This window comes from Agelaius phoeniceus, chromosome 20, assembly GCF_051311805.1.
Source record: "Agelaius phoeniceus isolate bAgePho1 chromosome 20, bAgePho1.hap1, whole genome shotgun sequence".
In the NCBI taxonomy this organism is placed as follows: Eukaryota; Metazoa; Chordata; class Aves; order Passeriformes; family Icteridae; genus Agelaius; species Agelaius phoeniceus.
This window is the reverse complement of record NC_135284.1, coordinates 11415743-11440733: the sequence shown is the minus strand read 5'-3', so window position 1 is coordinate 11440733 and position 24991 is coordinate 11415743. Positions and strand designations below refer to the sequence as shown.

The window sequence follows — 24991 nt, the reverse complement described above, 5'->3', positions numbered from 1 at the left end:
CCCAGCCCTATCCCGCCCATCAAACAGCACGCAAGGAAGGACCCGGGCACTCTTTTATTACTGCTGTAAAAAAGAAAAACAAAACATCCCCAAGGCAGAGCACAGTTGCCTCCTGCTGTACAGGTAGCTTAGTGCTTCTTGCCATAGATGGCAGCCAACGCTTTGCGAGCGCTGGAGATCTGCTGCTCCAGCCTCTCTTGCGTGGCTTTGTTCCCAGTTTTTTTCAGCATGGCCTCCATCTCCTCCACCACGGCACGGTACCCGGCAGTGTTGTGGAGGACACGGATAGCGCGGTCCCCACAGGACACGACATAGCGGCCGGTGGTGTCAAACGCAAGGTCTGTGATACAGTGGCTGTGCACGCCAAGAAAACGCTCCTCCTCCTCGCCGCGCCGTGTGTTGTACACCACAATGTCTGTGCCGCTCGCCACAGCGACCGTGCGGCCATCAGGGGACAGAGCAATGCGGCATGGCTCCAGCACTGCACACTGCCCTGTCAGAAGCAGGTGTGGGTCCTGCTGCTTCTTGTACTCCACATCTGTGTCCCAGAACTTCCATGTGCCATCCTTTGACACGGTAGCCATCCTGCAGGCAAGAGAGCACAGTGAGTGCATGGAAAAAGGGTGGCACCTCTTACCCTGCCCTGTCCAAGAACCAGGAATCCTCTGTGGAGAGTGATCTCTTGGGAAGCGTGAGTCTATACACAGATACAGTCTCTGTTCTTTTTCCAAAGCAAAAAAGCCTACCGCTAGACCAGGCTGCTCCAAGCCCCTTCCAACACAGCCTTGAACACTTCCTAGGATGAGGCAGCCACATCTTCTCTGGGCAACCTGTGGCAGGGCCTCACCACCCTCACAACCAAGCCTTTCTTCCTAATATCCCACCTAACCCGCTCTCTATCAGTCTGAAACCATTCCCCCTTATCTTGTCACTCCAGGCCCCTGTAAATAATCTCTCTCCCATCTTTCTTGTCAATTCCCTTCAGGTCCTAGAAAGCCACAATTACATAACCTGAAGCCTTCTATTTTCCAGGCTGAGCAATTCCAATTCTCTCAGCCTTTCCTCACACCAGAGCTGCTCCATCCCTCTGATCATGTTGGTATCTCCACTAGACTCACTCCAGCAGCTCCAAGTCCTTTGTGTGCTGGAGAACTGGAGGCAGCTCTGCAAGTGGGGTCTCACCTGAGTGGAGCAGAGGGGCAGAATTCCACACTCCCTCGTTACCCACGCGCTGTGGGATCAACCCAGAGAAGTTTCTGGGCTGGGTCATGTCAACTTCTCACTCACAAGCACCCCCAGGCTGCTCTCAGTCTGTTCATCCCCAGCTTGGATACTGGGGGTTGCCCTGCTCTGTTTGGGCGGCCAGTCAGGAGTCTGATGGCTCAGCCTGGATGCCACAACCTTCCCAGAGAGAGATGCCGCAAGAGACAATTTTCTAGGAGTTTCAGGCAGTCCTTCAACTGCTGGGTAACCTCAGCAAGGGGCAGGCAATTCAGCTCTGAGCAGTGATTTCAGCTCTGCCTTGCTAGGTGTACCCTGGCCAACACAGGGACAAAGAGACAGGAGCATCGTGTAGTTATTCCGCAGGGCTAGCCTTTATTCCAGCACCCTGCCAAGGAGGCCAGGGACAGCAACTCCCCTCTGAATGGGGCAGAAGCAGGGGTTTTTATGGGGAAAAGCGGGGGTGGTACAAAGGGGAAAAACCAATCGGTTCCAACAAATTTACATGGGCTTCCAAAGCATGCTGGGAACTCACTATGACCAAGGAGGATTTCTCAATCCAGGAAGGTTTGAGAAGATCTTATCATAACCTATTCAAGAGATACCTCTCCAAGGGAGAGGGTTGGCGTGCGTATCTGTCTCCACACTGATCCAGGTACAGCATCAGCACTTGTTCTTGTTAAACCACATGAGATTCCAATGAGGAGGGTGGCACAAGCCAGATTTGGCTCCCCAGAGCAGTGTTTTACCCCTGTAGCTCAGTGGTGCAGCTGGTGAACACTGAAAGAGATGAGCTTACATGTCCTTAGAGTAACTAAGAGCAGGTAACACACACATACCTCCTTGAGTCATTGGAGAAGGAAAAGGATTGTATACCAGCAGTGTGGCCCTTCAACTCAAAAGCCCTGGTCACCTCCCTGAAGTCTCCGTTCTTGCTAAAACACACCTCCCATACCTTCACATCAGGGGTAAAGCCACAGGATGCCACAAACCTGTGTGAAGGAATAAGCAGACACACAGATTGCCTCTTAGAGAGAACCTGAGTGAGGCAGGGCCACAGCTCTGCAAACCTGTCCTGACTCCTGCATTCAAGTCTGGTCAGCTGAATTTCCATTTTTCCCTGAAACCTGGCTGGTAAAGGGAACAGTAAGGAAGGGTGCCAGAACAGCTCAGGAATGAGAAACTCTCCGGTCACAGTAGAAGAACTAAATGCTTTTTATCCCCAACCTCCTCATGCCAGGAGCAAGGCAAATCAAACTACAGCAGCAAGTAATTTTCCCAAAAAACATATCTCCCAGAAATAAAACCTTTATTTTTATAATTAACCTTTAAGAGATCACAGACAAGCTCAAAATGCTGTTTTCTTTGCATAAGGCATTTGCTCTGTCCCACCCCCGCTATCTGAGGCCAAAGCTGTTCTCAGGTTACCAGAACAGCAGCGCTGAGGCAGGATGGCAGAACAAGAGTGCCTGACCCCACATCAGCTCCATCTCCTGGGAGGTCAAAATACCTTTTTAAACTGTGGAACCCTGGGAAAGTTGCATTACAATAGCAACTAACTGCCAATGGTCTGAACTGATGCTATGCCTGTTCGAAGGAGCAGCCTGAAATCTTGCCTGTCACTCACCTCCCACAGGGTGACACTGTGGCATAGGCATTGTTCATCTGGTTGGTGTTAATGCTGGCCAGGACTTCGCCCTTTGGGCTCCAGATCAGGATGGTGGTGTCACTGGAAGCTGTCATGATAAACTTCCCTGGGGAAAAGGCAAAGATCAGGAGAGCCCCCAGACCTAACACTACCACAGACTGAATGAAGCCCCAGGATAACCTCTCCCTGCAGCTGGAGAAAACCAGCAGCAGCACCAAAATCCAGGGACTATCAGTCTCCTAGGACAAGGTAAAGAGTGGTATCACAAGACTCAGCTCCTGGTTATGCCTCAGTACTCCCCTGGCTCCTGAGCAAGCAGGAGGCACTGAGTCCGTGTGTGCCCTGTACTCAGAACCCTGAGCCCCACAAGCAGAGCTGGGACCCCTACATGCAGCCCCACTGGGCTGTGCCACAAACAAGAACAAACACTCCATCTGACCTGCATGCCCAAAATCAGCTTGAGGATAAGCACCTTTCAAGCTGTGGATTGCAGGCAGGCAACTGAATCCCAGTCACAACACCATGATCCATGATTGCTGGTTGTGCCCATGCTGGACTGCTGCTTGTTCCCACTTCCCCTTTGCCACCTCAGCCCAGGCAGGGAGTTGCCTGTTTACCTTCCAGGTACTTGGTTTAAGTTTTTGCTTTCACAGCTCCAGTCTCAGTTAACATTTTCCCTGTTCTCCTATTACAGAGGTGAGCTCACATCCACCTGCTTCCAATTGCCACTGGCACATACCTGACACATTAATCCATCAAGCCCTCACCACTAAAATGTAATTTCCACCCATCCACCCCCACCTCTGTTCTAGATGATCCCAGAAGTTCAAGATAGACCATATTAACTCACTAGAGAGATTTCTGACTGGTTAAAGAGAGACCGGCAGCCCAGAGAACAGCAATCCTCTCAATATTGAGACCAGACCTCTTTGCAACAGCATCCCTGAAAATGTAAATTAAGAAACTATGCATATCGGGGAGCTGGTTACAGGGATATTACTGGTGTGAAAACAACACCTTTTGGTTCAGTTGACAGCAAATTAAGTTAAAAAAAACAAATGAACTACAAAGTTCAGTACTGGTGCTGTCCACAGCCCTGAGAATGCCAAAAACTCTTAACACTTTGAATCCAGCAGCTTCACAAGGAAATCAAAGCTGAACTGGAGAGGTGAGCAGCTCATTTCCATACCTGTCTCTGCAATCCCTATGTTAATGACAGGAGCCTTGTGCTTCTTTGGGAAGTCCCCAGAAGTCGCAGTGAAGGTGAAGCTGCCATCATCCTTTTTGGTCATCTTGTAGACACGAATGGTCTCAGCATTGGCCAGCCAGACAATAAAAGCCCTGTGGAGGGAGAGGCTCTGAGCCCCAGCTCAGCCCAGGTCACTCAGGGGCACCTGGGAAGAGGGATATGCTGCCACGTAAAAATATTTACAAGGGCACCAAGTTCTCTCCCTATGCTGGCTCAACTGCAACACTGAATGAAAAAGAATTAAATTTATTATCCACACCAGGAAACAAGATCCCTTCTTCTCTTTCTAGAAGAGACCAAAAAGCCAAAAGGCATTCTTCCACCAGATTTCCCACCCAGCAAGAGCTCCCCTGACCACTGGAGAGACTCAGCAGCACATTCCAGCTGCACTGTCAGCTGGCAGTGACGTCAACAGGTACCTTCGATGGGGGCAGCAAGCTGTGCACAGGGATATTTGCCCTGAAAACCACATTAACCCACCAGGAGCTGGACTAGATGAACTCCAGAGGTCCCCTCCAACTCAAACTACTGTGATTCTGTGCCAGCTGCTCTCAGAAAAGGCCATAAGTCAATGATATCGTGATGATCCAGCGAGAGATGCTGCCTCCACCCATCCCAGAGCAACACCACTGATCCCACCGCAGCTTGGCCATGAGACTGGCGGCTCTGCAGGACATCCCGGTGCCAGTACAAGGTCCGGCCGTACCGTGAGTCGGGGCTGAGGCGGACGAGCTCGGCGTGGTCCAGCCCCATGTTGGCGCGCAGGCAGCGGTGCTCCCGCCCTGCCAGGTCCCGGGTGCTCCACAGCCGCACCGTGCGGTCCTCAGAGCATGATGCCAGGTACTTGCCGTTGCTGCTGAAATCCAGGCAGGTGACTGGGTTGCTGTGGCCCTGCAGACAGAGAGTGGTCACGAAGGACGCGGGAGGGGATGGGGAGGAGCAGTAGGACACCAGCACCGGGGGGGGAAGAGAGACACCGGCACAGGCAGGACACCAGCATCGAGAGGGACACCTGCACCGCCCCCGGCAGGACAACGGCACCGGGGTGGGGGGGGGGGGGGGTACGGGGCACCGGCGGGACACCAATATCGAGGGGGACACCGATACCGAGGAGCACACTGGCATCAGCACGGGGAAGGCACCGGCCCTGTGCACACGCGGTACCTTAAGGGTAGCCACCAGCAGCCGGTGTGCGAAGCTGTGCTGGTGCGGCTTCTCCCTGCGAGCCCTCGCCGCCGGCTTCGCCTTCCGCGGCTCCTCCGGCCTGGCGTGCCCGTTCGCCCTGGTTTCTGCGGGAACGGAGGGGTCGGTGGGTACGCTCCGCTCCGCGCTGCCCGGTGCCCCACTGTCCGCACGGTACTTACCGTCCTGCGGGGCGGTGGGGGTCTCCCGCGGAGCAGAGCGGTGCAGCGCGACCGCCAGCAGCAGGACAAGCATGAGGACGATGAGGGCGCCTGGCAGCACCGACCCGCCCAGCCCTGCCACCGCCTCCATATTCCCGCCGCCGCGTCAGCGGCCCGTAGCAGGAGGGGGGGAAATTTCCGTGTGCGCATACGCGGCCCCGGTAATATGCGCAGGGCGGCCCCTGGCGGTGGTACTGCACCCCCCGCCCCGGCCGTCCTCCATTCAGCAGCGGACACCCCTCAGCCCCCCTCCTAGTCCCTGTTCTCAGCCCTTGCCTCCCACAAAGCCCCGTAAACCCCCCCAGACCCTCTTCTAACACACTCCCCCAGCACCTGAGCACCCCAGCCCGTGCCTTCCACGAAGCCCGGGCTCCTCTCATTCCAGCTTCTACGTCCCCGCCCCCGGTCCCTGCCCTCATGCTCCCCAACCCCGGCTCCCCTCCAGTCCCTGCTTCCCCCAAGCCCCGGCCCTCACCCCCGCCCGCTCTTGCCCCTGCCCGCACCTCTCTTCACCCCCCCCTCCCCCCAGCCCCGGACCACCCCTCTCCCCCCCCCAGCCTCTTCCTTCACTTGCCCCCAACCTCGGTTTCCCTCATTCCCCCCAGCCCCTGGCCCCACTCCCAGTCCCGGCTTTCACGGCTTCCGGTGTCACCCCCCTCAGTCCCGGCCCTTCCCGGCCGTGCCCAAAGCGGCGCCGGGGCTGAAGAACCACGCGGAGTCCGTGGCACATCAAGTCCTTTATTGCAGGGAGACAGGGCGGGACCGCCCTCGTGCAGTCCCGGCTCCCCACGCCGGTGCCCGTGGGACACCCCGGAGCCCCTGGAGCAGTCAGATGGAGGGCGTCCCAGCGCCGCCGGGGCATCCCAGCGCCGCCACTGCCCGCGCCGCCTGTTCGGGGACACGGGCCGGGTCGCTGAGGATGGAGGTGGAGATGCTCAGCTGCCGCAGGGAGCTCAAGACGGCTGCGGGGATAGGGGACAGGGTGCTAGAAGGCGTGACCCATGCTGGGGAAGACGGCGCTGCCCGGCCCTGTTCCAGCCCCCGGAATGGTGGGACTGGTCGCTTCCACAACCCCAGCAGACGCGGTGGAAGGAAACCCTCCCTGAGGGTGGGTTTGGGGAGGGCTGAGGGGCTTTGGGGAGGGCTGAGCCTGCCCTACCAGGACATGGGGTTGGGACACTTACGGCTCAGCTGGGGCTTGGGTATGACAGGAGCACGGGAAATCATTGAGCAGGAGCCCCAGGACATCCCACAGATCAGCCCTGCCATCCCCCAGGACACCCCTGTCCTTTTCTACTTTGCCTTTCGAGGATGCCTTTCATGGACTGAGCAGTCCATGCCAACCCAACATGCTCAGGGTGCCACTGCCAGGCACAGGGCCACCTACTTGGCCGAAGCGCTGGGAGGGAGCAGTGCTGGTCCAGCCAAGCGAGGGATGTTTGGGTGAGGCTCTCCATGCTGGCTGTGGACACCATGCCATTGAAAGACTCGAAGAGGGGCCGGATGATGATACTGAACTGGTGGGATCAGTGGAGTTAAGGACCAGCTCTGCTATGACAAGGGTCTCACTCCTCCCAGGTGTGGGCATCACCCTCCTATGGCAGTAGGACAGACTTTCTTGTCTGGACATGGAGCAGAACTGATGGGACAGCAGGACAGGCCATGGAACAGACCTGCTGACTGCCTTCCCAGCACAGCAGCACACCTGGCACTAGCCCAAACTGCTAGGGTGATGGCATAAGTGTCACCTGGGTAGGCAGTGGGAGAGATGCAAAACCCCTGTCATGGCTGGGGCTACCAGAAAATGTTGCTGAGACAGAAGACATGTCCTCCAGAGCAGGTCAGGGAACAAGCTAGCAAAGTGCTCAGGGACAAGGCAGGACATCAGTATGTCCCATAAGCTCCCCTATGGCTTCCAGCCTGCAGGGACCAGCCTGCAGATTTTGTGCAGGCAGTAATCCACAGAGGTACCTCTACCACAAGCATATCCTGGAGCCCACGTTGGCTTTACGATACTCCGTGTCCTGAGGAAGGAGCTCCCCAGCCCTGCATCAGAAGTCACCTCTGCCTGGTCCAGATGCCGTGTGCTGGATGGGACCATGGGCAGCAGTGCCTTTCATTACTGTGCCACTTGGGATTTCACACACCTCAAAGGCTCTGCCAGTGAGTCCCAGTGTGCCTAAATTGTGCTCAGAGAGAAACAGATCCAGCTCTTTGCCCACAGGTTCCTTGGCCCTTGATCCTCTCCATCCCTGTGCTTCCAGGGCATGGCATGCAACCACGAAGACCAAGCCATCACGTCCACAGCTTTGTGTCCGGACCTTTCCTAATCCATGGCTGCTGCCTCTCAGAGCCAGTTCCCATGTCATTGAGAGCAATTCCCTCCATAAGCTTAACTCCACTTCCCTTCTCCCTGAGGACCATTTACCAACTGGTTTTGATCCTTTGGAGCAGAATATCCCTCCTAACCACAGAATATCAGCATGTTCCCACCATGCAACTTTGGCTGGGAATCATCTCCCTGTGGTCCCCAAAGCCTCCCATGCTGAGGGACCCCAAAGACCCAGTAGCAGCAGATGAACCAGAGCACCTGGTGCCTCCGAGTGCTCTGGTTTATCTGCTGGAGCAGCAGACACTGGCCCCGAAGGATACGATCCAGAACTTCCAGTTCTGCAGTGTGGAGGAGCGAACATACTCATCAAACATTCTGCGCATGTGGTCAAAGCGCTGCCGTGTGATGGGCACCCCTGTGGCCGGCAGCTGCTCCTGGCACAGGCTGTGGGGCACAACCAGTATTGTGGGGCCATGTTCAGGAGGCTGGGAGCTATGGAAGCTCAGCAGGAGTTGCCAGCCACTGTCCCCCTCCCAGGGCAGGTGTGGGGCCTGGCCCTGCCTCTGTCAGGCCTCTTGAGCATCAGCCCTCCCACAGAGAGGGTTTGAGGAGGGACAGTTAGCTGGGAGGTGCTCCAGGGAGACCTGCCATGTCCTGCTGCTATCCTGCCATATCCTGCTGCTTGCCCTGCCTGGCTACCCCGAAGCAGGCAGTGCTCCCCCATCTCCCCCAGCCACACCCCCCTTACTTGATGGAGCCATTGAGCTCCTCGATCTGCTCCCGCAGACGCTGTGCCTCATCCTGCAGAGCTGCTCGCTCCTGCTGCAGCTTGCAGATATACTCGGCTGTCTTCTGCAGGGTGGTGGCCTTGCTGACCTGGGGGGGCGTGGGGTGAGAGGGGAAGGGGGCCCAGACCACCCTCACACAGCCGCACTGTGTGCCTGCTGTGTGCTCCAGCCTCCTGCACCACAGGCTGGGGTGTAGGAGAGGAGCTCTGTGCTGTGGGTCACAGCAGGGATGCAGTGTCTCTGGGTGATGTGCCGCGTCCCTCCATGCCCAGGGCTGGCCCTGGGTTCTCACCTTGATGCTGGGCTGAGCACTCAGTGTGCTCACCAAGCTGTGCAGTGTGGTGAAGCCAAGCTTGATGTTGAAGCGTCTCTTCTGCTCAGCGGAGATGTGTGTGATGCGGCGGCTCTCCAGCTGCAGGTCAGCGCCGTCAGGCACCTCCCCGCAGCAGGGACAGCCATGGGCCACCAGCCCCACTGGGAACAGGCTGGCCCAAAGCTTGAAGTGAGGGTGGATGGTGTCTTGGGGGGAGGAGGAAAGGGGGGTGCATATGAAGTTGGCAGCTTCTGCCATACCTTGGTGGACTCAGGCCTTCCCGGACGGGACATGGGCTGGTGCAGGGAGATGCTAGTGCCCTGCCTTCCAGTGGGTCCTGGGGAAGCCTGGCTGGACTTGGGCCAGTCACTGCCTGAAAAAGGGAAGGTGCTGCTATGAAGAGAGGGATAGCAACAGCACTCATGACAAGGTGACATCTCAGCACCTGGGGCAGGCAGAGAGGGGCATCCCACAGTGCTGCCCCCACCTCAGGACAAGCCACCCCACTCAGCTGATGGGGATGCTCCACGTCAGCCTCCAAGCACACATTGTCCCAAGTCCCTCTCATTTTACAGCTGTTCAGAAATGGGAACATCTGGGATTTGAGGTTTTAAATTCCCAGTATTTCTTGGGGTGGAAATTGCATGGAAAGAGGTGCGAGGGCAGCAAGGTTGTGGTGAGCAGCACCAAACTGAACTGGGAACAACACCAGAGCCTGGTTTCCAGCAGCCGCACTGGTTACTGTTGGTGAAAGCGGATGCTTCTTGCTCCAAAACCAAGCTCCGGGGTTTCAAAACCACAGTCCGACATTTTGCTCCATTTTTGTCTTTCCCTATTTCTGCTTTTGCTGCTGGAGAAAGAAGCAGATGAAGGGGCACAAAAGGAAATCTCCATGCTCATCAGATTAAATAGAAATAGCCAGGACTGCAGCCAAAATGAAAATTCCCACAGTGCTTGGTCTGAGCTCTCTGCAGGAGCCCCAGTGCCCTGTGGAGTTCCTTGGGGTGCTCCAGACTCACCACAAGCTGAGGTGGGGGACAGCTGCTCTGCCTTGGGGACTTGCAGGGGGGCCAGCTGTGTGCCCACTGTGTGCAGCAACACTTGAGAAGGGCTGGAGCCAGGACCCAGTCCTGGGCTCATCTGGGCCATTCTGGAGAGGAAGGTGGCAGGGACTTTGGAGACAGTGCTCTGCTGCTGGGAGAAAACAGAGGAAGGGGAGTTGAGGGATCAGCACCTCATGCACACCAGGTTGCACTAGGATGTGCAGCCCCTGCCACTATCTGCAGGGGCAGCCACAATGCCCCAGAAAAGGGGCCCTGCAAGTGGGATGTCTCTTACCTCTGCCTTGGTTGTTTTACAGAAGAAGAAACTCAGGCAACTCCTGCCATCCCCAGCCACCCAGCCACATGCCCCCTCCTTCCCTCCATTTCTGTCCAGCCCACACCAAAATGTGACCCCCAGAACCCATCTCCACCCTTTCCCCAGCAGTCAGGAGAAGGCAATTCCCAACCTGGGGGGTTGTTGAGTGCTTACCTCGGGGACAGGAGTCATGGGCATGAGTCCTGCACCTATCGGGCAAGGGATATCCAGTGCCAGGTCCTGCTTGGCTGAGGGGGCACGAAGCAGATGGGCATTGCTGTGTGGGGCTCTTGGGGCTGGGGTGACCTTTCCTGCCCCAGGAGACAGCTAGCCCCTCCCTGCACCAGAACTGCTGCAGCCCCTTCCCTGCTGGATTGCCCCAGAGAACAGGGATGCACCTCTGGAGAAGGAGTCTGTTCTCACAGGAGAGTTCTCAGGAGCTTCGGGTAGGCAGGGGGCTCCAGCCCCTCCTTAAGCAAGCAGAGGGCCATAACTGTGCCCAAGGGACCGTCCCATCACACCCACAGGCAGCAAATCAGGCAGGACAGCAGTGACCCCCCCCACCCCCCAGCCTGTTGTGCCAACAGGGCCATAAAGACCAGACCAGGGACTCTAGGAACTGCTAGGAACTTCCTAGCAGTGCCCGTTGCCAAGTCCTGGGGCTGGGCCACATTTCCCTCTGAGGCCACTGAAGCCAGGGCTGATCCCTCAGGCATGGCTTCACCCCTGGGTTTGGAACTGCCCCACTATGGGGACTGCCTTGTGCCCTACCCAGTATTCCCAGTGTCCCAACCCCAGGGAGAAATGGGGTTCCCACTCTGATCCCCACAACAGCATGCCCCCCCCGCCTCACTCCTGTGTTCCCCCACAGCCCCCCAACCCTGTTACCTGTGGTCAGGAGCTGGCTCGGGCAGGGGTTGGGCTCAGGCAGGTGGGACAGGGGTTGTCCTGGCAGCCTCCTTGCCTTGGTGCCACTGGGCTTCACTTTGGGCCGCCCACCCTCACCCTGGGGTGGCCCCTTGGCGGGAGTAAACCTGGGGTTCCCCAGCAGGGCAGGGGGCAGGAGCTGGGAGACAGCAGGGCTGGAGTACCCCTGGGGCCCCATGCCTGTGGCATAGCCCAGCCCTGGGACGTAGGGGGCAAAGCAAGGGCTCGAGAGAGGGGAGGCAGGGTGGGTGGCAAGCGAGGGGTCAGGTGAACTGCTGTAGGGGAACTTAGAGCGGGGGGCCGAGGTGGGGGAGAAGGGGGGTTCCAGGCTCAGCAGTGGTGCCCGGGAGGATGGGATGGGGGGGACACAGTGGGGTGCTGGTGGCTCCAGGCTGAGGCACTTGCCAGGGAAGTCGTACTGGAGTGTGGGCTTGTGTCGGAGCTGGGGGCTGAGGCTGCTGGGTGCCACGTCGGGGGGTTCGGGGGGCAGGGGGGCCAGGGGCAGCTCAGAGCCCAGGAAGGCGCTGTGGAGGCTGAGCTGGGAGGCACCACTGGGCTGCAGAAGACATGGCAGGGTCAGGGTGGGTGACTGGTACACCACCAGTAAGCCAAAGGCTGCAGGCTGGGATTTCACTCACCTGGAGGAGGGTGCCAGGTACGAGTGGGGCCTCGGGGCTCACAGGCAGACCCCGAGCACCCATCAGGGACCCCCCACTGCTGAACAGGGGCTCAGCCATGGGCGAGAAGCAGGTTGGATCCTGGTAGCCCGGTTGTGTCTGAGATGGGGGTGGCCGGTGGCTGGTGAAGATTTCTGCAGAGCCAAGTAGAGACACAGTGACCGGCATAAATGGACCTGCCCGGAGAGGATGGGGATGCCCTGGGGCATGACGGGTGGAACCATACCCTGCTACTGGCACTCTGCACTTTTTGGGGCCAGGGCAGCTCCATCACATTTTCACCCATGGCCAACAAGTTCTGTGCTGCTCACTCCAGTGCTGCTGTGCGTGCAGCCTGTGGCTAACCACATCCCATGGCCTTCCTGAAGCCAAGCCGCGTGACCCTGCCGCGACTCCCGCTCCCTTCCTCTCTCCTTCCCACAGCCCTGGTCCTTCCGCGGGCCCAGACACCACAGCACAAAGGGTGGGCCCCACACTTTCGGCAGCTGTCTCCCTGGGCACATCAGCCCCATGAATGCCTTGGCTCAGTGCCTGTGTCAGTGCTGGCTCTGGCATCGCCACAGCGAGGGTTTATCATGGAGAGGATGACTGTGGGACACAGATGGCACTGCTGGATGCTTCCCTCTAGGATGGAGTAGGAGGGTTCACTAGGTTTGCTGCCCAGCAGCCCCTGGCACAGGTGCAGTGCCTGAGCAGCCACTGGGGACAGGCACTTGCACCTCCTCTGGGAAGCACCCAGCTATGCTCTCCAGCCCTTGGCTATCACTGGCAGTGCCAGGTCCAGGCCCTGCTGCTAGTTCTGCCCACTTGGTGTACACAACTATGCTCAGAGCTGTGGTCCAGGCTCCAGCAGCTGGGGTGCCCTGGCTGGGACCCACAAAGGCCTAAGACCCTGCTGAATCTACACCAGAGGAACAAACACGCCAGCACTGTGGGATGGCAGGAGACTGGGCATGGTGATGTTTCCAGCACACCATGCGCTACCATCTGAGGGGAACACTGATGTGAGACAGGACAGAGCCACTGCTGAGATGTCCCAGTCAGCTCTCAGAGTGCCCCTTACCCCTGCAATAGCCATGGTGAATCTCTGACAGCATGTCAGGGCCATCCCTGCCTCTCCAAAGGCCAGCACTTTGTGTGTGCTGCAGTGCTGCCAGGCAGGAACTTGGCGTTCCTGGGATGCAGTCCAGCCCCACATTGTCCCCACCTCAGCCATGTTCACACCAGGATGTCCCTGCCACCAGCACTGCAGCTCTGCAGGTATTTATAGGAATTTGTGATGCCCAGCCTGCAGATCCTATTGTGCCTCTCACCATGCCTGTCAGACCCTCTTGTGCCTCTCACTGTGCTACAGGGATGGAAGATGCCTGGCAGTCCCTGGGAGCCTTGTCCTCCCTTTCTCCTGCTCCTTCCTCACCCCATAGCTCCTTCCCATTCTCCTCCTCACTGTTTTATCACCCTGTTACACTTGAAGCCGTGTGGCATGGCCAGGGCACAGCTTGCTCAAGGGAGAAGAGCCTGCATGGTCAGCAAACCACACCTTTGGTATCCTGCTCAAACCTGGGGATGCTCTCCAATGTGATTGGGCCTTTCCAACCCAAAGACCCTTCAGCCCTTGTCCCAGGCTTTGGGGAGAGCCCTGCAGTGCAGCAGGGCATTGCCACCCCATGGGAGGGACAGCCCAGCCCCAGTGCCCAGCACCAATCCTACCTGAAGCACAGTGCCAGCAGGGCGCAGGGCTGGACTGCTCCCTCGCCTCTGCCATCAGGACTTGTCCATCTGCCTCATACCGCACTCCAGCACCCACTGCAGACACAAGATGCTTCCTCATTTGGGGATTGGTTTGCAGGCACTGACTGACAGGCACTGAGCTCTGCCACACCACCCCACACAATGACAGCCCTGTGACCCCATCGTGCCTACCCCACATGCCTGCCCTGTGTAGCTCTGCACGAGGCTGCTGGGTGATCCTTGCTCCAAAGCTGCCTGCCCTGCTGAAAAAGTGACGTTTTGGGACATAATTGGGTTGGCTGGCACCCAGCACCCCAACCTCCTCTCCCCATTCTCCCCACAGTCCCAGGGGTGCATGGCATACACAGTGCTCAGATGTAACACCTTATCACCCAGGGAGCTGCTCCATCCAGGACAAAACTCCCATCAAAAGATCTCCAAGCACCCCAGGGGATGCTGCTCTGTCCCAGGACACGCTAAGCCTGGCAGACGAGGAGCCACAGATAGACTGGGGACCCTCCCCAGCCCCAGCAGTGTCCCTGGGCTGAGGCACTGGACATGGTCAGAGCAGGAAGGGATGTTTCCTTGTAATGTTGTGGTCTGCAGTAAGACCCATCCCATTGCCAAGAAGCACCCTAAAGCAAAAGGCCTTTTCCCTGGAAAAAAGCTAACCTAACTGATACATTGGTTCAGAAAGGACCCACCGTGCTCCTGCCATCTCCTGTTGAGCTTGAGACCATGCTGGGCCCTCAGAGAGGTGCTGGAGCTGCTGTTGTGACACCATACAGGCCCTCTCAGGATAAGGAACACTTACCAAGTGTCAATTTAACCCACTTGGAGATGTCACACCTTCTTGGAACTGATGACCACTTGGGGCACCAGGAGCAGAAGGTGAAGCACCAACCATGGCAACAGACCCTCTTCCCAGCATGCCTGACTCTGATGGGATCTCTGGTTGAAATGAGTTTGAGAGGGTGGTGGCAGGAGTCTTCCCACCTCATCCATCCCAAGAGTATCCATCCCAAGGGCACCCATGCCACCACATGCCCTGGCACATGGAGTGCCTAGCCTGCTCCCTGCCAGCATCTGGTCTTGCAACACCCCAGAGCCATATGGTGCAAGTACCCTTTTTATTTCCTCCTCCAGGAAGTGGAGACGGGCCATGGAGTTCCAGGCTGCTCACACAGGGGTCTGGAGATGCTGGTGCTGCCCAAGGCCACTAGCTCCAGCTGGTGCTGGAGCAGGCTCCCACTAGCAGGCTCCCACCCTGCACAATGTGCATCGGCTACCAGCTCTGACATGTTAGAGGGCAAAGCTGGTCCCCAACAGTGCCTTGCCCTGGCATTTGGGGACACTGCTGCGACCAGGATGTGTCCCAGCTGACTGCATGGATATTCACAGCTCAGAGCCTGCATGGCAGCATGGGGCAGTTTTCCACTGCCCACTTGGTCGTGTTCCCACAGCTGGAAACCAGGGCCAGACTTGTCTTTGGTCAGCCTGGCAGGGACAGTGACTTGTCCCCAGGGGATGTAGCACAGCCCTGTGCAGGGTCCTGGCTCCAAGCCAACCACCCAGGCTGGCTGGGCAGTGGGGTGAGAAGGGGACTCAGCAGAACCTACTCTCTAGAGGTCTCCTCTTCCTCTGGGGGACAATTGTCCTTCCTCTATTTGCAGTCAAAATGAGGGCCTTTAGCACTCCTGGAAATAACCTCTTTTTGTAGAAATCCCCTCCCACACCTCATGGCCAAGCCCCTCCTGATCTTCTGTGCCTCTTTCCAGGGGCAGGCAGGCACAACAAGGCTCTGCCTTCAGCCCCTGCCCATCCATGCTGCTTTTCCCATGCCATTAGATGTCCAGTGCTTTCTGCCTGTCTCAGCAATTCCCACTACTGCCAGGCCAAACCTGTGTCCCTCCATTTTAAGCAGTCAAGGTGCGCAGGACTGGGTGGGATGTAGTACTGCATCCAGGCTGCCTCTTACCTGATATGTCCATGTCATCCAGGCTGGGCTGCAGGGGTGCCAAATCCGGCTGTATCATGTCAGCATTCCCAACATAAGCTGGAAGAGGGCAGAGCTGGAACATCAAAGCCCAGATATGCACCCCCGAGACCCACCTTGAGGGCTGCTCCCACCACTGCCCTGATATCTACCTGGCTTCCACACCTCTGTGTCACCCCAGAATCACCCTGTATCACGGCGCCCTGCCCTGGGCAGGGATATAAGTGCCTACCCTGAGGAGAGCCAGGGCCATCCCATCCCATCTCACCACTGTCCATCAGCCCCTCTAGGGCCTCATCCAGTTCCCAGGAACCCCAGTGAAAGGCTGATTCTTGGCACAGGACCTGGCTGGAGCTGCAGATGCCCGAGAGACATGGCCAGGTAGGGACAGCAAAGAATGGCCATGGAAGCAGGACCTGCCCTGGGGGCTGGGGCAAAGTCCTTCATGGTGCTGGTGGTCCCTGGGGAGCTCAGCCCTCAGCATGCTGGTGCATAGGGAACCACAGGAGAAGGGGATGATCCCACCCTGCCCAAACACTCCTCAAGCATCCTCTCCCCTGGTGGCTCCTGTTTGGGAAGAACAGGAACATCCCTTCCCCCTGCCCCATCAGGGCAGATGCCTGGGAACCCTGCCTGCCCAAAAGGACATGGCTGGCAGCTCTCAGGGGCTAAGCCAAGACACAACATCTGGATTCCTCCTCCACATCCTGCTGAAGCATGGTCTTGAGCACCTACCATCTTCAGGGAGTGCCTGGTGGGTGCTGGGCATCTGTGTCATGGTGAAGAGTGTGTCAGATATGTCCGAGAGGAAGGTGTCCAAATCGAAATGCTGCCTGCTCCCGCACTCTTCCTCCTCATCCCCGAGCAGCATGGGCACTACATTGCAGAAGAGCTGGTTGCACCATTTCTCCGTTGGTCGCCAGACATCCTCGTCCTACATGAGGTAGAGCAAAGGAGCCGAGTGGACACCTTTCATGGGTGGGGTCCATGTCTGGCTCCCTGGCTGCTCCCCCGGCAGCTCCCATCCTCACTGCAGTGTTTGCTCCTGCCAAACCTTAACTCCTGGCTACTTCCAGAGGGTGAATCCAGCATCCCAGATGCTTAGCATCTCATTCCAATGGGTTTATCATGCCCTGCTTTTCTTTGCCCTTCTGCCCAGTGCAGGGGTCCAAACTGTCCTCCCCTTTCTCCCTCTTCCCACCCTTTCTCAGCAGACTCACCTGCTTTGGACTGGAGATCCCTCCCTCCCGTGTGGATTTTCGGAGCTGGAAGGAGAAGAGAGCCTAGGTCATCCCCCAGGCAGGGAGAGCTCAGGGGGTCAGCCAGCATCCCCTTCCCATGCTGGCAAAAGCCTGTCATGTTCTGCTCTGTCAGCCATGGCTCCAGGGAGCCATGTTCCGTCCATCACACTATTTCATCCCACTGCTGGCACTGCCACAGGATGGGGAGCAGCATGGGTAGAGCCACTCACCCGCTTCTTATAGTAGATCCTCCATTTGTGGTACTCCCTCATCACCACCTCAATGCGGCGTTTCCAGTAGTTGCCCTCCAGCACAACAGCCTGGGGGGCAGGACAGGGGGTTAAGGCTGAGCTCTCTGGCCCTGCACCCCATAGCCAGGGCTGCTTTCCTTGTGCCATATCAGAAACACCTTTTCCAGCAAATCTATGAAATGCAACATGTCCCCAGATCCCCGCTGTGCCACCAGACCTTGGTGCTGCCCAAGAGAGCTGCAAGGGATCCTGCCCTACCTCTGGTTTTCGGTGCTCATCAGCCTCCATGCCCTCCAGAGGGGTGATGAAGCCGCACACAGGGTTTTTCCTCCGTTCCACATCTGCACAGGGGAGAATACAGCTGGCTGTATCCATGCCCCATCCCTATCTCTGCACCTGTACACAGTCATTCCAGTGCCAGCCCCATCCCTCTGGCACATCCTGGCATCTGGCAGACATAGTGGGATCTGGCACCCATACTCACATTGGATGTACCATGCTCTCCAGATCACATTGTTGAGTCGAATTTTATCCCAGCAAAGCAGCCGCAGACCCTTGAAATTCTTCCACTTCGGAGATACTAACTTCCCACTGAAACACCAAGCAAAGGGGAGGCTGAGGGGCACCACCTTGAAAGATGTACAGGGGCCACCAACCTGGTGGCAGGTCAGGAGCAGGTACAGCCACATGACTCTGCTGCAGGCACTTGCCAGGCACCTGTGGGAGCACCCACTGGAGCATTCCAAGCTCCTGCACACCCTGGGAGCAGCACCAACCTAAACCCTGAGCTTCACACACCCACAGAAGGCTTCTCAAACCCCTGGATTAAAGCACTGCCCACTGAGGCATTGATTCCTTGATATTTGAACCCCAGCTTTGAGGTGGGATCCTGCTGCCCCTGACCAAGCCAACTGTGTCCTGGCCCTGGGGGACAGGGGACAGGAAGGTAAGTTTCCTGCCCAGGTGAGGTGTGTGGTAACATGAACTGTAGTGCCTCTTGCATCATCACAGTGTTTGGACAGGTAATTCTGACCCTTCCTTTAACACCAGGCGAGGCTTGAAAATGCTGCCTTCAGCTGAGGCAATCAAGGGCAGCCCTTATGGAGGGTCTGGGAAGGCAGGACAACACTGGAAGATGTTCAGGATGTTAAGGGACACTTGCCTGTGCTACAAGAGAGACACATAGTGATACCAGCCAGTCAGAGCTGCCCTGGCCTCTTCTCCATACCAGTTCCTGCAAACCTGCCCCCCCAGCCCGAGCTGAGCTCCCCAATTCCCATTTCCTGGTTCCCAGAGGCAGCTGTGTTTGTTCTGCAGCTCATCGTAGCGGTGGTGGTGGTGGTGATGTCCCTGATGGGACCTGCAGTGCAGGAAGCCTCATTTCACTCCTCGTCTTGTTTCCATCCAGCCAAGGAACACAACCCCTCATGTGCAGCCACCGAAAAGGTCCTGAGGGTCCTGCTGCCCCAGGAACTCTGTGGGGGAGGCCAGGGTCCCTCTGCCTTACTTTGGGATCCATTTCACATCTCCAGCTCTCCCAACAACATGGCGTGGGCCTCGGGGCAATGCCAGGTGCTCCAGGGGTCACTTTGCGAGCTAGCTGCAGGCTGCATGGCCTTCCTGCCTGGGAAGCCATGTCCCTCTTCAGCAGACTGTTTGTACCCTAAATATCTTGGTGCTGCTTTGACTCCCACTTTTCCTTGGTACATGCTTGGAGCAGGAAAGGTGGAAGCTGAGTTGGTGTCAGGGTGCTGTATCCCCTCTTTCCAGCCCCTCCAGGCACCACACGGCCATGTCCCCAGGGAGGTGCTGGGAATGAGAGTGGTGCATGAAGCCTCTGACTTGTTCATCAAAGCTGGTGAAACCTCTAAATGTTCTCAAATAATGATTTTGGTGGGTTCTGTTTTGACCTTCCTTGAAATCTGCCTCTGGGAGAGGGAGAAGACTGGGGACCCCTACAATTCCAGAGCCTGATGCAGGGATGTGTCTAGGAGCAGGTGCAGGAGTGGATGGGGATGGTCTCACAAGGGAGACCCAGCCTGACACATGGCCCCAGGGGCTGGAGAAGGACCTGTGACTCCAGCCTACAGAGAGTTAAGGCTGACACTGACCACTCTGCTATCACCAGGATTTTGAACTTTCCCCAGGCGCGCATGGCAAACAGCAAGATGGTGCCAAGTGGAGGAGCCAATGGAAGGGACAGGATTCCTGGGCACATGGCCAGATCATGCTGGTCAAGGCCATGTTCCTCACTCACAGCCAGCTGAAAAGAGCAGCCTGAGCCTGTGGGACACACCTTGGCCTCGTGTAAGGCCAGTGGGCCATGGCTAGGAGTTGCTGTGGGGCCTGGAGGCAGCAGATTCCTTTGAGCTTTATCACCAAATGCCTTTTTTCCCCTTTCATGATCCTTTCAGTTTTGGGGCTTAACAAGCTGATCTTTGCTCCCTGCTATGCCTTGAAAAGGACTCCACCCTTCCCTGCAATTAATCTCCCCTGGGGAGATGGATGCAAACTTCACATTGAATCTGGGAAGGTTACAGGGTGCCCCAAACAGGTTGGGGGTCCTGCTGCCCTACACTATTAGAAGGAGGGGGACACAGATCCTGCCACTGGCTACAGGGTGTTTGTGGGATAGGGTGAGGTGGCAACAGGGCTCAGCCTGGGTCCAACACTGGCATGGATCCAGCAGTACCTTGTTTGGTCTGTGACTCATTTACCCATCCAGCAGTTTCAGGGAATGGGGAAAGGGGAAACCTTGGGGAATGACAGAAGAAAGAAGTGCAACTCCCTGCCACGAATGACAGCAGAGCCACAATGCAGTGTGGGTGTGTTTAGCCCAAGCACAAGCCTTTCCCACTCATTAGACCTCCTAGAATGGAGGTCTTATGCAAGAAAAAATAGGGTTGAATGATGAAGTCCAGTGAGTGCATTCCTGGAGTCTCTGCCTGGTGTTCACTACCCCTGTGTGAGCATTTAAGGCACTGTGAATTAAAGAATCAACAGCAGCAGTTCCACTTCTCCCAGGGGAGACACAGGCTGACAAGAGGATGAATTAGTAAGGGATTGGCCCCCCCAAAGACCTTGTTTTAAATCACAAGAAAGGCTGAGTGTATACTCCAAGAAACTTCCCAGCCTGATGTTTCTTGCTTGTCAAATCTCTCTGGAGCACAAGACAGATGTTGCCAGGTAAGACCACAAGTGACCGCAGTTCACATCTCCCAATCTGCCCCCAGTTTTCCTTCCTTCAGGAGGATGTTCCCCAGGTCAGTGATTCCCAACAGTAAGGCACAAGAGGGGGTGTGAGCCCAGCCATGACACTGTGCAGGCCACACTGTGGTGATGGAGAGGATAAGCCTTCTCGTGCTAAGGCCAAAATGTCAGAAGTTCCTGAAGGAGCTCAGCTCCACCCTCAGCTTTTTGGGTAACGAGATGCAGCCAGGTGGGCTGTAGGGAGAAACAACATTCTAGGGAAGGATTCAAGGAATGTAGGATGTTGCAGGAGAATGAGTGGGAAAGGATCATTACACAGGAAACTGCTCTAAATGTCCTAGAATACAGGTAAAAAGGAACTGCTTCATCCTAGCCTTAGGAGGAAGACCTCAGAGAGGGGAGTTGCCTCCCTTTGGGGGGTCTGGGGAAACAAATTACTGTGAGAAGCAAACTTGATGTGGAGAGAGCATTTCTTTACCAGTGAGGGGTGATGCACAGTCTTGCCCGTGGAAGGAAGATTAAGTCATATCCCCAGAATGATTGCTTAGGCTGAGACAGGACTGCTATAATGTCTGTGAAATGCAGAGGAGGAATGCTGGAGAGGGGAAGAATTTCAGCTGTAACCATTGAAAAATATTTAGGGAAAGTTTAGTGAGTTACCTTTACCTGGTGTGAGCCCAGACAGCAAAGGATGGGTGGCTGCAGCAGTCACAGCTCATGAGGAGACAGGATAGTTTTCCCTTCTGCTCCACACTGATATGGCAAAGTCTGGACATTGTGTCCAAATGGACAAGAGAAGGAGGTTTACAAACTGGAGTGGTCCTGGAGGAGGATATCAAGGTCGTTGGGGACTAATATATGTGACAGAAGAGGACTGTCAGGGATGGGTTTGTTCAGCCTAAAGAAGGTGAAGAGAGAATTACTGCCATCAGCTGCCCTAAGGAGGAGACAGAGCCAGACAGTTCTCAAACATGCACTGAGAAAGGCCAAGGGGAAACAGACATAAGAATTGGAACAGGTAAACCCCAAACTAGAGCCATGGACAGCAATTCCTTGTGGGAGAGGGGCAATCCTGAGTAGGTTGGACAGGTGGTGGGGTCACATCGTAGGGCTCCATCTGTCAAAGTGATGGCCCTGAGCAACCTGACCTGGCTTTGGATCTAGCCCTGCCCTGCATGAGGGTTGTATGAGGAACTCCACAGGAGCCTTCCAGGTGACAGCTTACAGTGGTTTCTCCTTGATTAGGAAGTTTGTCTGAGCATAACTGTGGGTGCTCTCCTGAGGGCTGGAGGATATTGGGCTGGTGACCCCAACTGAGGCTGTGCTGCCTCTGGGAGCCTGGCTGGGAGGGGAGGTGTGAAATGGCAGATGATGCAGAGAAGTATCAAATCAGACAACACTAAATGTAGAAACACACCAGAAACACTTAACTCAATTTTCTCACCCTGATACCTTTCTCCAGCTGCTGCCTACAAGTGTATCAAAAATGTATTAGCAAAAGAAAGGCAAAGTGAGCTGAGGTTGTCCAGCCTGGAGAAGAGACGGCCCCAGGGAGACCTTAGAGCCCCTCCAGTGCTTTAAGAGGATCCAAGAGAGCTGGAGAGGGATTTTGATCAAGGGCCTAGAGTGACAGGATAAGGGGGAATGATTTCACAGTGTCAGAGGACAGGGCTAGATGGGATATTGGGAAGAAATTCTTCCCTGTGAGGGTGGTGAGGTACCCGTACGGGCTGCCCAGAGAAGCTGTGGCTGTCCCATCCCTGGACAAGGCTTAGGTGAGTGTCCCATTACATAGGAGCCAGTATCTGCACTGCCATGCTCACTGCAGGAAGGAAAGGAGCCACTGAGAGTCCAGGGAGTAAGGAGAATTGGAGCAATGGAACACTGACTGTCGTGGAATGGCCAGCTCCCAGTCACACACAGTACTCCAAGTGTCCAAGCCCTTGTACCCTGTCCATTTCCACTCTGCCTGGGAGCTCCAGAGCCCAGGGACACACTGAAGCTGCCTTGCATCTCATGAGTCTACAGTTTGAGCACCCTGGTGTGACAGTATCTGTTTCTCCAGCCTCAAAGCTGCAGGGCTCAGGTATGCAAAGAATGGGGCTGGGAGAGGAAAAGACAGCAAGGCCACCAGTGTCTCTATGACCCCTGTTTGTGGCACTCAGGGTGGCCTGCCCAACCAGGAAGCATGATCCTTACCTGGGTCACCCCATGCTGAGGCTCCCTGTGCTCCCAGAGAGCACTGCCTTCCCCAGCCCCTTGGAGCAGAGCTGGCTGCTGGCAAACTGGGATGATCCCATCCACCACCTAGGATATGGTGATGGGTCAGAGGTACACAGCTCTGTGGGAACTGGTACCTTTGGAGTGCTATCTCTGTGCCCAGCATCCCCAAGGATGTCCTGGCAGTGACCACATTCCCTATTGCATTGAGCATTCAAGGACTCCAAGACAAATCTGAGAGCTCAGCCATCCTGGATGAGGTAATGGACACCTCTTCAAGGCTGCTTTGCTGAAGTTTTGTTTTCACATGGTAGAACATCATCATCAAGATTTTCACATTTGGACATTTTGGGAGAGCTATACACGCAGTTTGGCACTGACTCCAGCAGAGCAAGTCACGCTGATGCCATGCTGGAGAGAACTCAAAACCTTGGGGCTTGGTAAAGGAAGGGAGCTGCCCCCAAGAATGTGGACCATGGCCATAGAAGGCACATTGCAGTCTGTCCTGTTGTCACCAAAGAGCTGTTACTGGGCCTTGGCAATTTGTCAGGCAGGGAAACAATGCAGGCACCCATCTGATTTTTCAGGAGAGAAGGAGGAAAGCTTTCAGGAGACCTTGGACAAAACCCATGCAGCCATCCAGTCCCAAGTGCTACAGCATGTCATGGAATAACCTCAGGACATGGGGACAGAGTAAAGGACGGAAGGCAGGACTCCTGCTCTGAGCTGGGTTGCCAAAGAACTGAGTGTTAGCTGTCCACAGGGTGACTGCTGCTCTACAGAGTGTGCTAGGTCTGGCCACAGAGGAAATACAGCTGGGCACAGTGACACCAGATCTCATGGGAAAATGGAGGAGAGTCAAGCTACACGTGGAACAGAGAAGCTTCTCACCTGGCTCCACAGCCAACAACCTGGCATCAGCTCTTTCTCCCTGAAACTTCCTAGGATGGCAATTTCTGCGCATATGACACATCACAGCCCATGAAGAAGAGGAGGTCAGATGGAAACAAATTCCTGGCTGGGGAACAGGGCTCATCTAGCCTCCTGCCTTCAGCTAGCTGGGGGTCCGTAAGACACACACAAGGGCTCTGGGACTCACCTGTACTCCAGGCTCATGCACTCAAAGAGCCGGGTGAGGGTCGGGTCAATACTCCGGGGATCAGCCAGCTCAGGCTCAGCACGGTGGTGCCGTCGCCGGGGCAGTGAGTCGCTGTGCGGGCACGACACCATGAAGTGGCCACTGTGGATGACCTGGGAGTAGTTCTGTGTCGCAGCACTGGGTCCTGTGCCACCCACAGCTGCGTCCTCTGAGTCAGAGTCAGAGTCGGAGACAGGGCAAGGCCCAACCGGAGGCTCCAGGAAAGGTCCCGGCAGTCCCACCTGAGTTCCTGCCATTCCTGCTGCCTACTGGGGAACCCTTATGGATCTGACCCAGCACTGTGATCTGTGCTCCAGTTGAGCTGAAGCCCTACAGACACTGCATTGGCATCGAGCACATGCTGGACTCCCCAGTACAGAACACTGGCACCACGCCTCCTCCTAGGCACCTCCTCCAGCCAGCCCACGCCACCGTCTGTTCCTTGCTCCAGGGTTCAGCGGTTGGTTCCCCAGGGCAGATTCACTGCCAGCGCTATTTATAGTGCTGGTGGCTGATCCCGCCCATGGCAGACCATCAGCAGGACACGTCCAATGGCCACCAAGCACCAGAGCTTCAGCTCCATGCCACCATCCTGCTCTAGCAGTGTCCTGACAACCCCAGCTTTTACATCCCCCACACACCTGGGGAGGAGCACTGTGGGTCCCCTGTCCCCCCTTGCTGTGGCCAAGGGTTGGCTGGCAGTCGGCTCTGTTTACCTGGAGTTAATCACTGATCCCGGGTGCTGGTGGAGTGAACTGCAGGCGGTATTTACCCAGTGCCTCTGCTTTAATGGATCTCCCTGCACTTTCAAGGGAACAAATACAGATTAAGGGACACAAACAAGTAAAATTATAGCAACGGGCACTCAGCTCAGCACAATGCCAAGGCACTGAGCCAAGTGCCAAGCTAAGAAACAGTCCAGGAAAGCCTGCTCAAAGCTGCAATCCAGCAGGAGAGGGGATATAAACAACAAATGTGAGAGAGAACAGATATGAGTTTGGGTATGGTGGGATTTACACACCTTGTTGTCATGTAGTCCTTAAAATCAAAGAATCATCAAATCCTAGAATGATTTGTGTTGGAAGGGACCTTAAAACTCATCTCATTCCACTCCCCTTCTACTAGACCAGGGGCACCTTCCACAAGAACAAGTTGCTCAAAGCCCGTCCAACCTGGCCCGGAGTACTTCCAGGGATGAGGCAGCCACAGCTTTTCTGAGCAGCTTGTGCTCGGACCTCACCACCCTCACAGGAAAATTTTTTTTCCTAATATCCACTCTAAATCCAC

At 56.2% G+C, this 24991-nt stretch overlaps 2 protein-coding genes across 3 annotated transcripts; both read right to left on the bottom strand.

Moving 5' to 3' along the window:
• Nucleotides 1–39: 39 nt before the first annotated feature.
• On the bottom strand, nt 40–5715 carry TBL2 (transducin beta like 2). Of its 2 annotated transcripts, XM_054646742.2 has the most exons (7): nt 5483–5709; nt 5283–5407; nt 4825–5009; nt 4059–4210; nt 2849–2975; nt 2061–2213; nt 40–585 (listed from the first exon to the last, which is right to left on the bottom strand). In XM_054646742.2, exons 1-7 carry the CDS (start codon nt 5610–5612, stop codon nt 129–131), a joined length of 1329 nt encoding a protein of 442 aa, XP_054502717.1. In that variant the 5' UTR covers nt 5613–5709; the 3' UTR covers nt 40–128. The 2 variants fall into 2 exon arrangements, with proteins under 2 accessions (XP_054502717.1, XP_077044707.1); XM_077188592.1 differs by lacking the exon at nt 5283–5407 and having other exon boundaries at nt 5483–5715.
• A 530-nt stretch (nt 5716–6245) lies between these two features.
• MLXIPL (MLX interacting protein like) lies at nt 6246–24056 on the bottom strand. The gene is made up of 17 exons (XM_077188623.1): nt 23666–24056; nt 17621–17727; nt 17395–17477; nt 17116–17205; nt 16865–16909; nt 16380–16578; nt 15627–15704; nt 11879–12051; nt 11202–11796; nt 10488–10561; nt 9974–10148; nt 9215–9327; nt 8934–9137; nt 8602–8729; nt 8174–8297; nt 6909–7038; nt 6246–6483 (listed from the first exon to the last, which is right to left on the bottom strand). The coding sequence occupies exons 1-17, from the start codon at nt 23959–23961 to the stop codon at nt 6350–6352; spliced, it is 2748 nt and encodes a 915-aa protein (XP_077044738.1). The 5' UTR covers nt 23962–24056; the 3' UTR covers nt 6246–6349.
• Nucleotides 24057–24991: the final 935 nt, after the last annotated feature.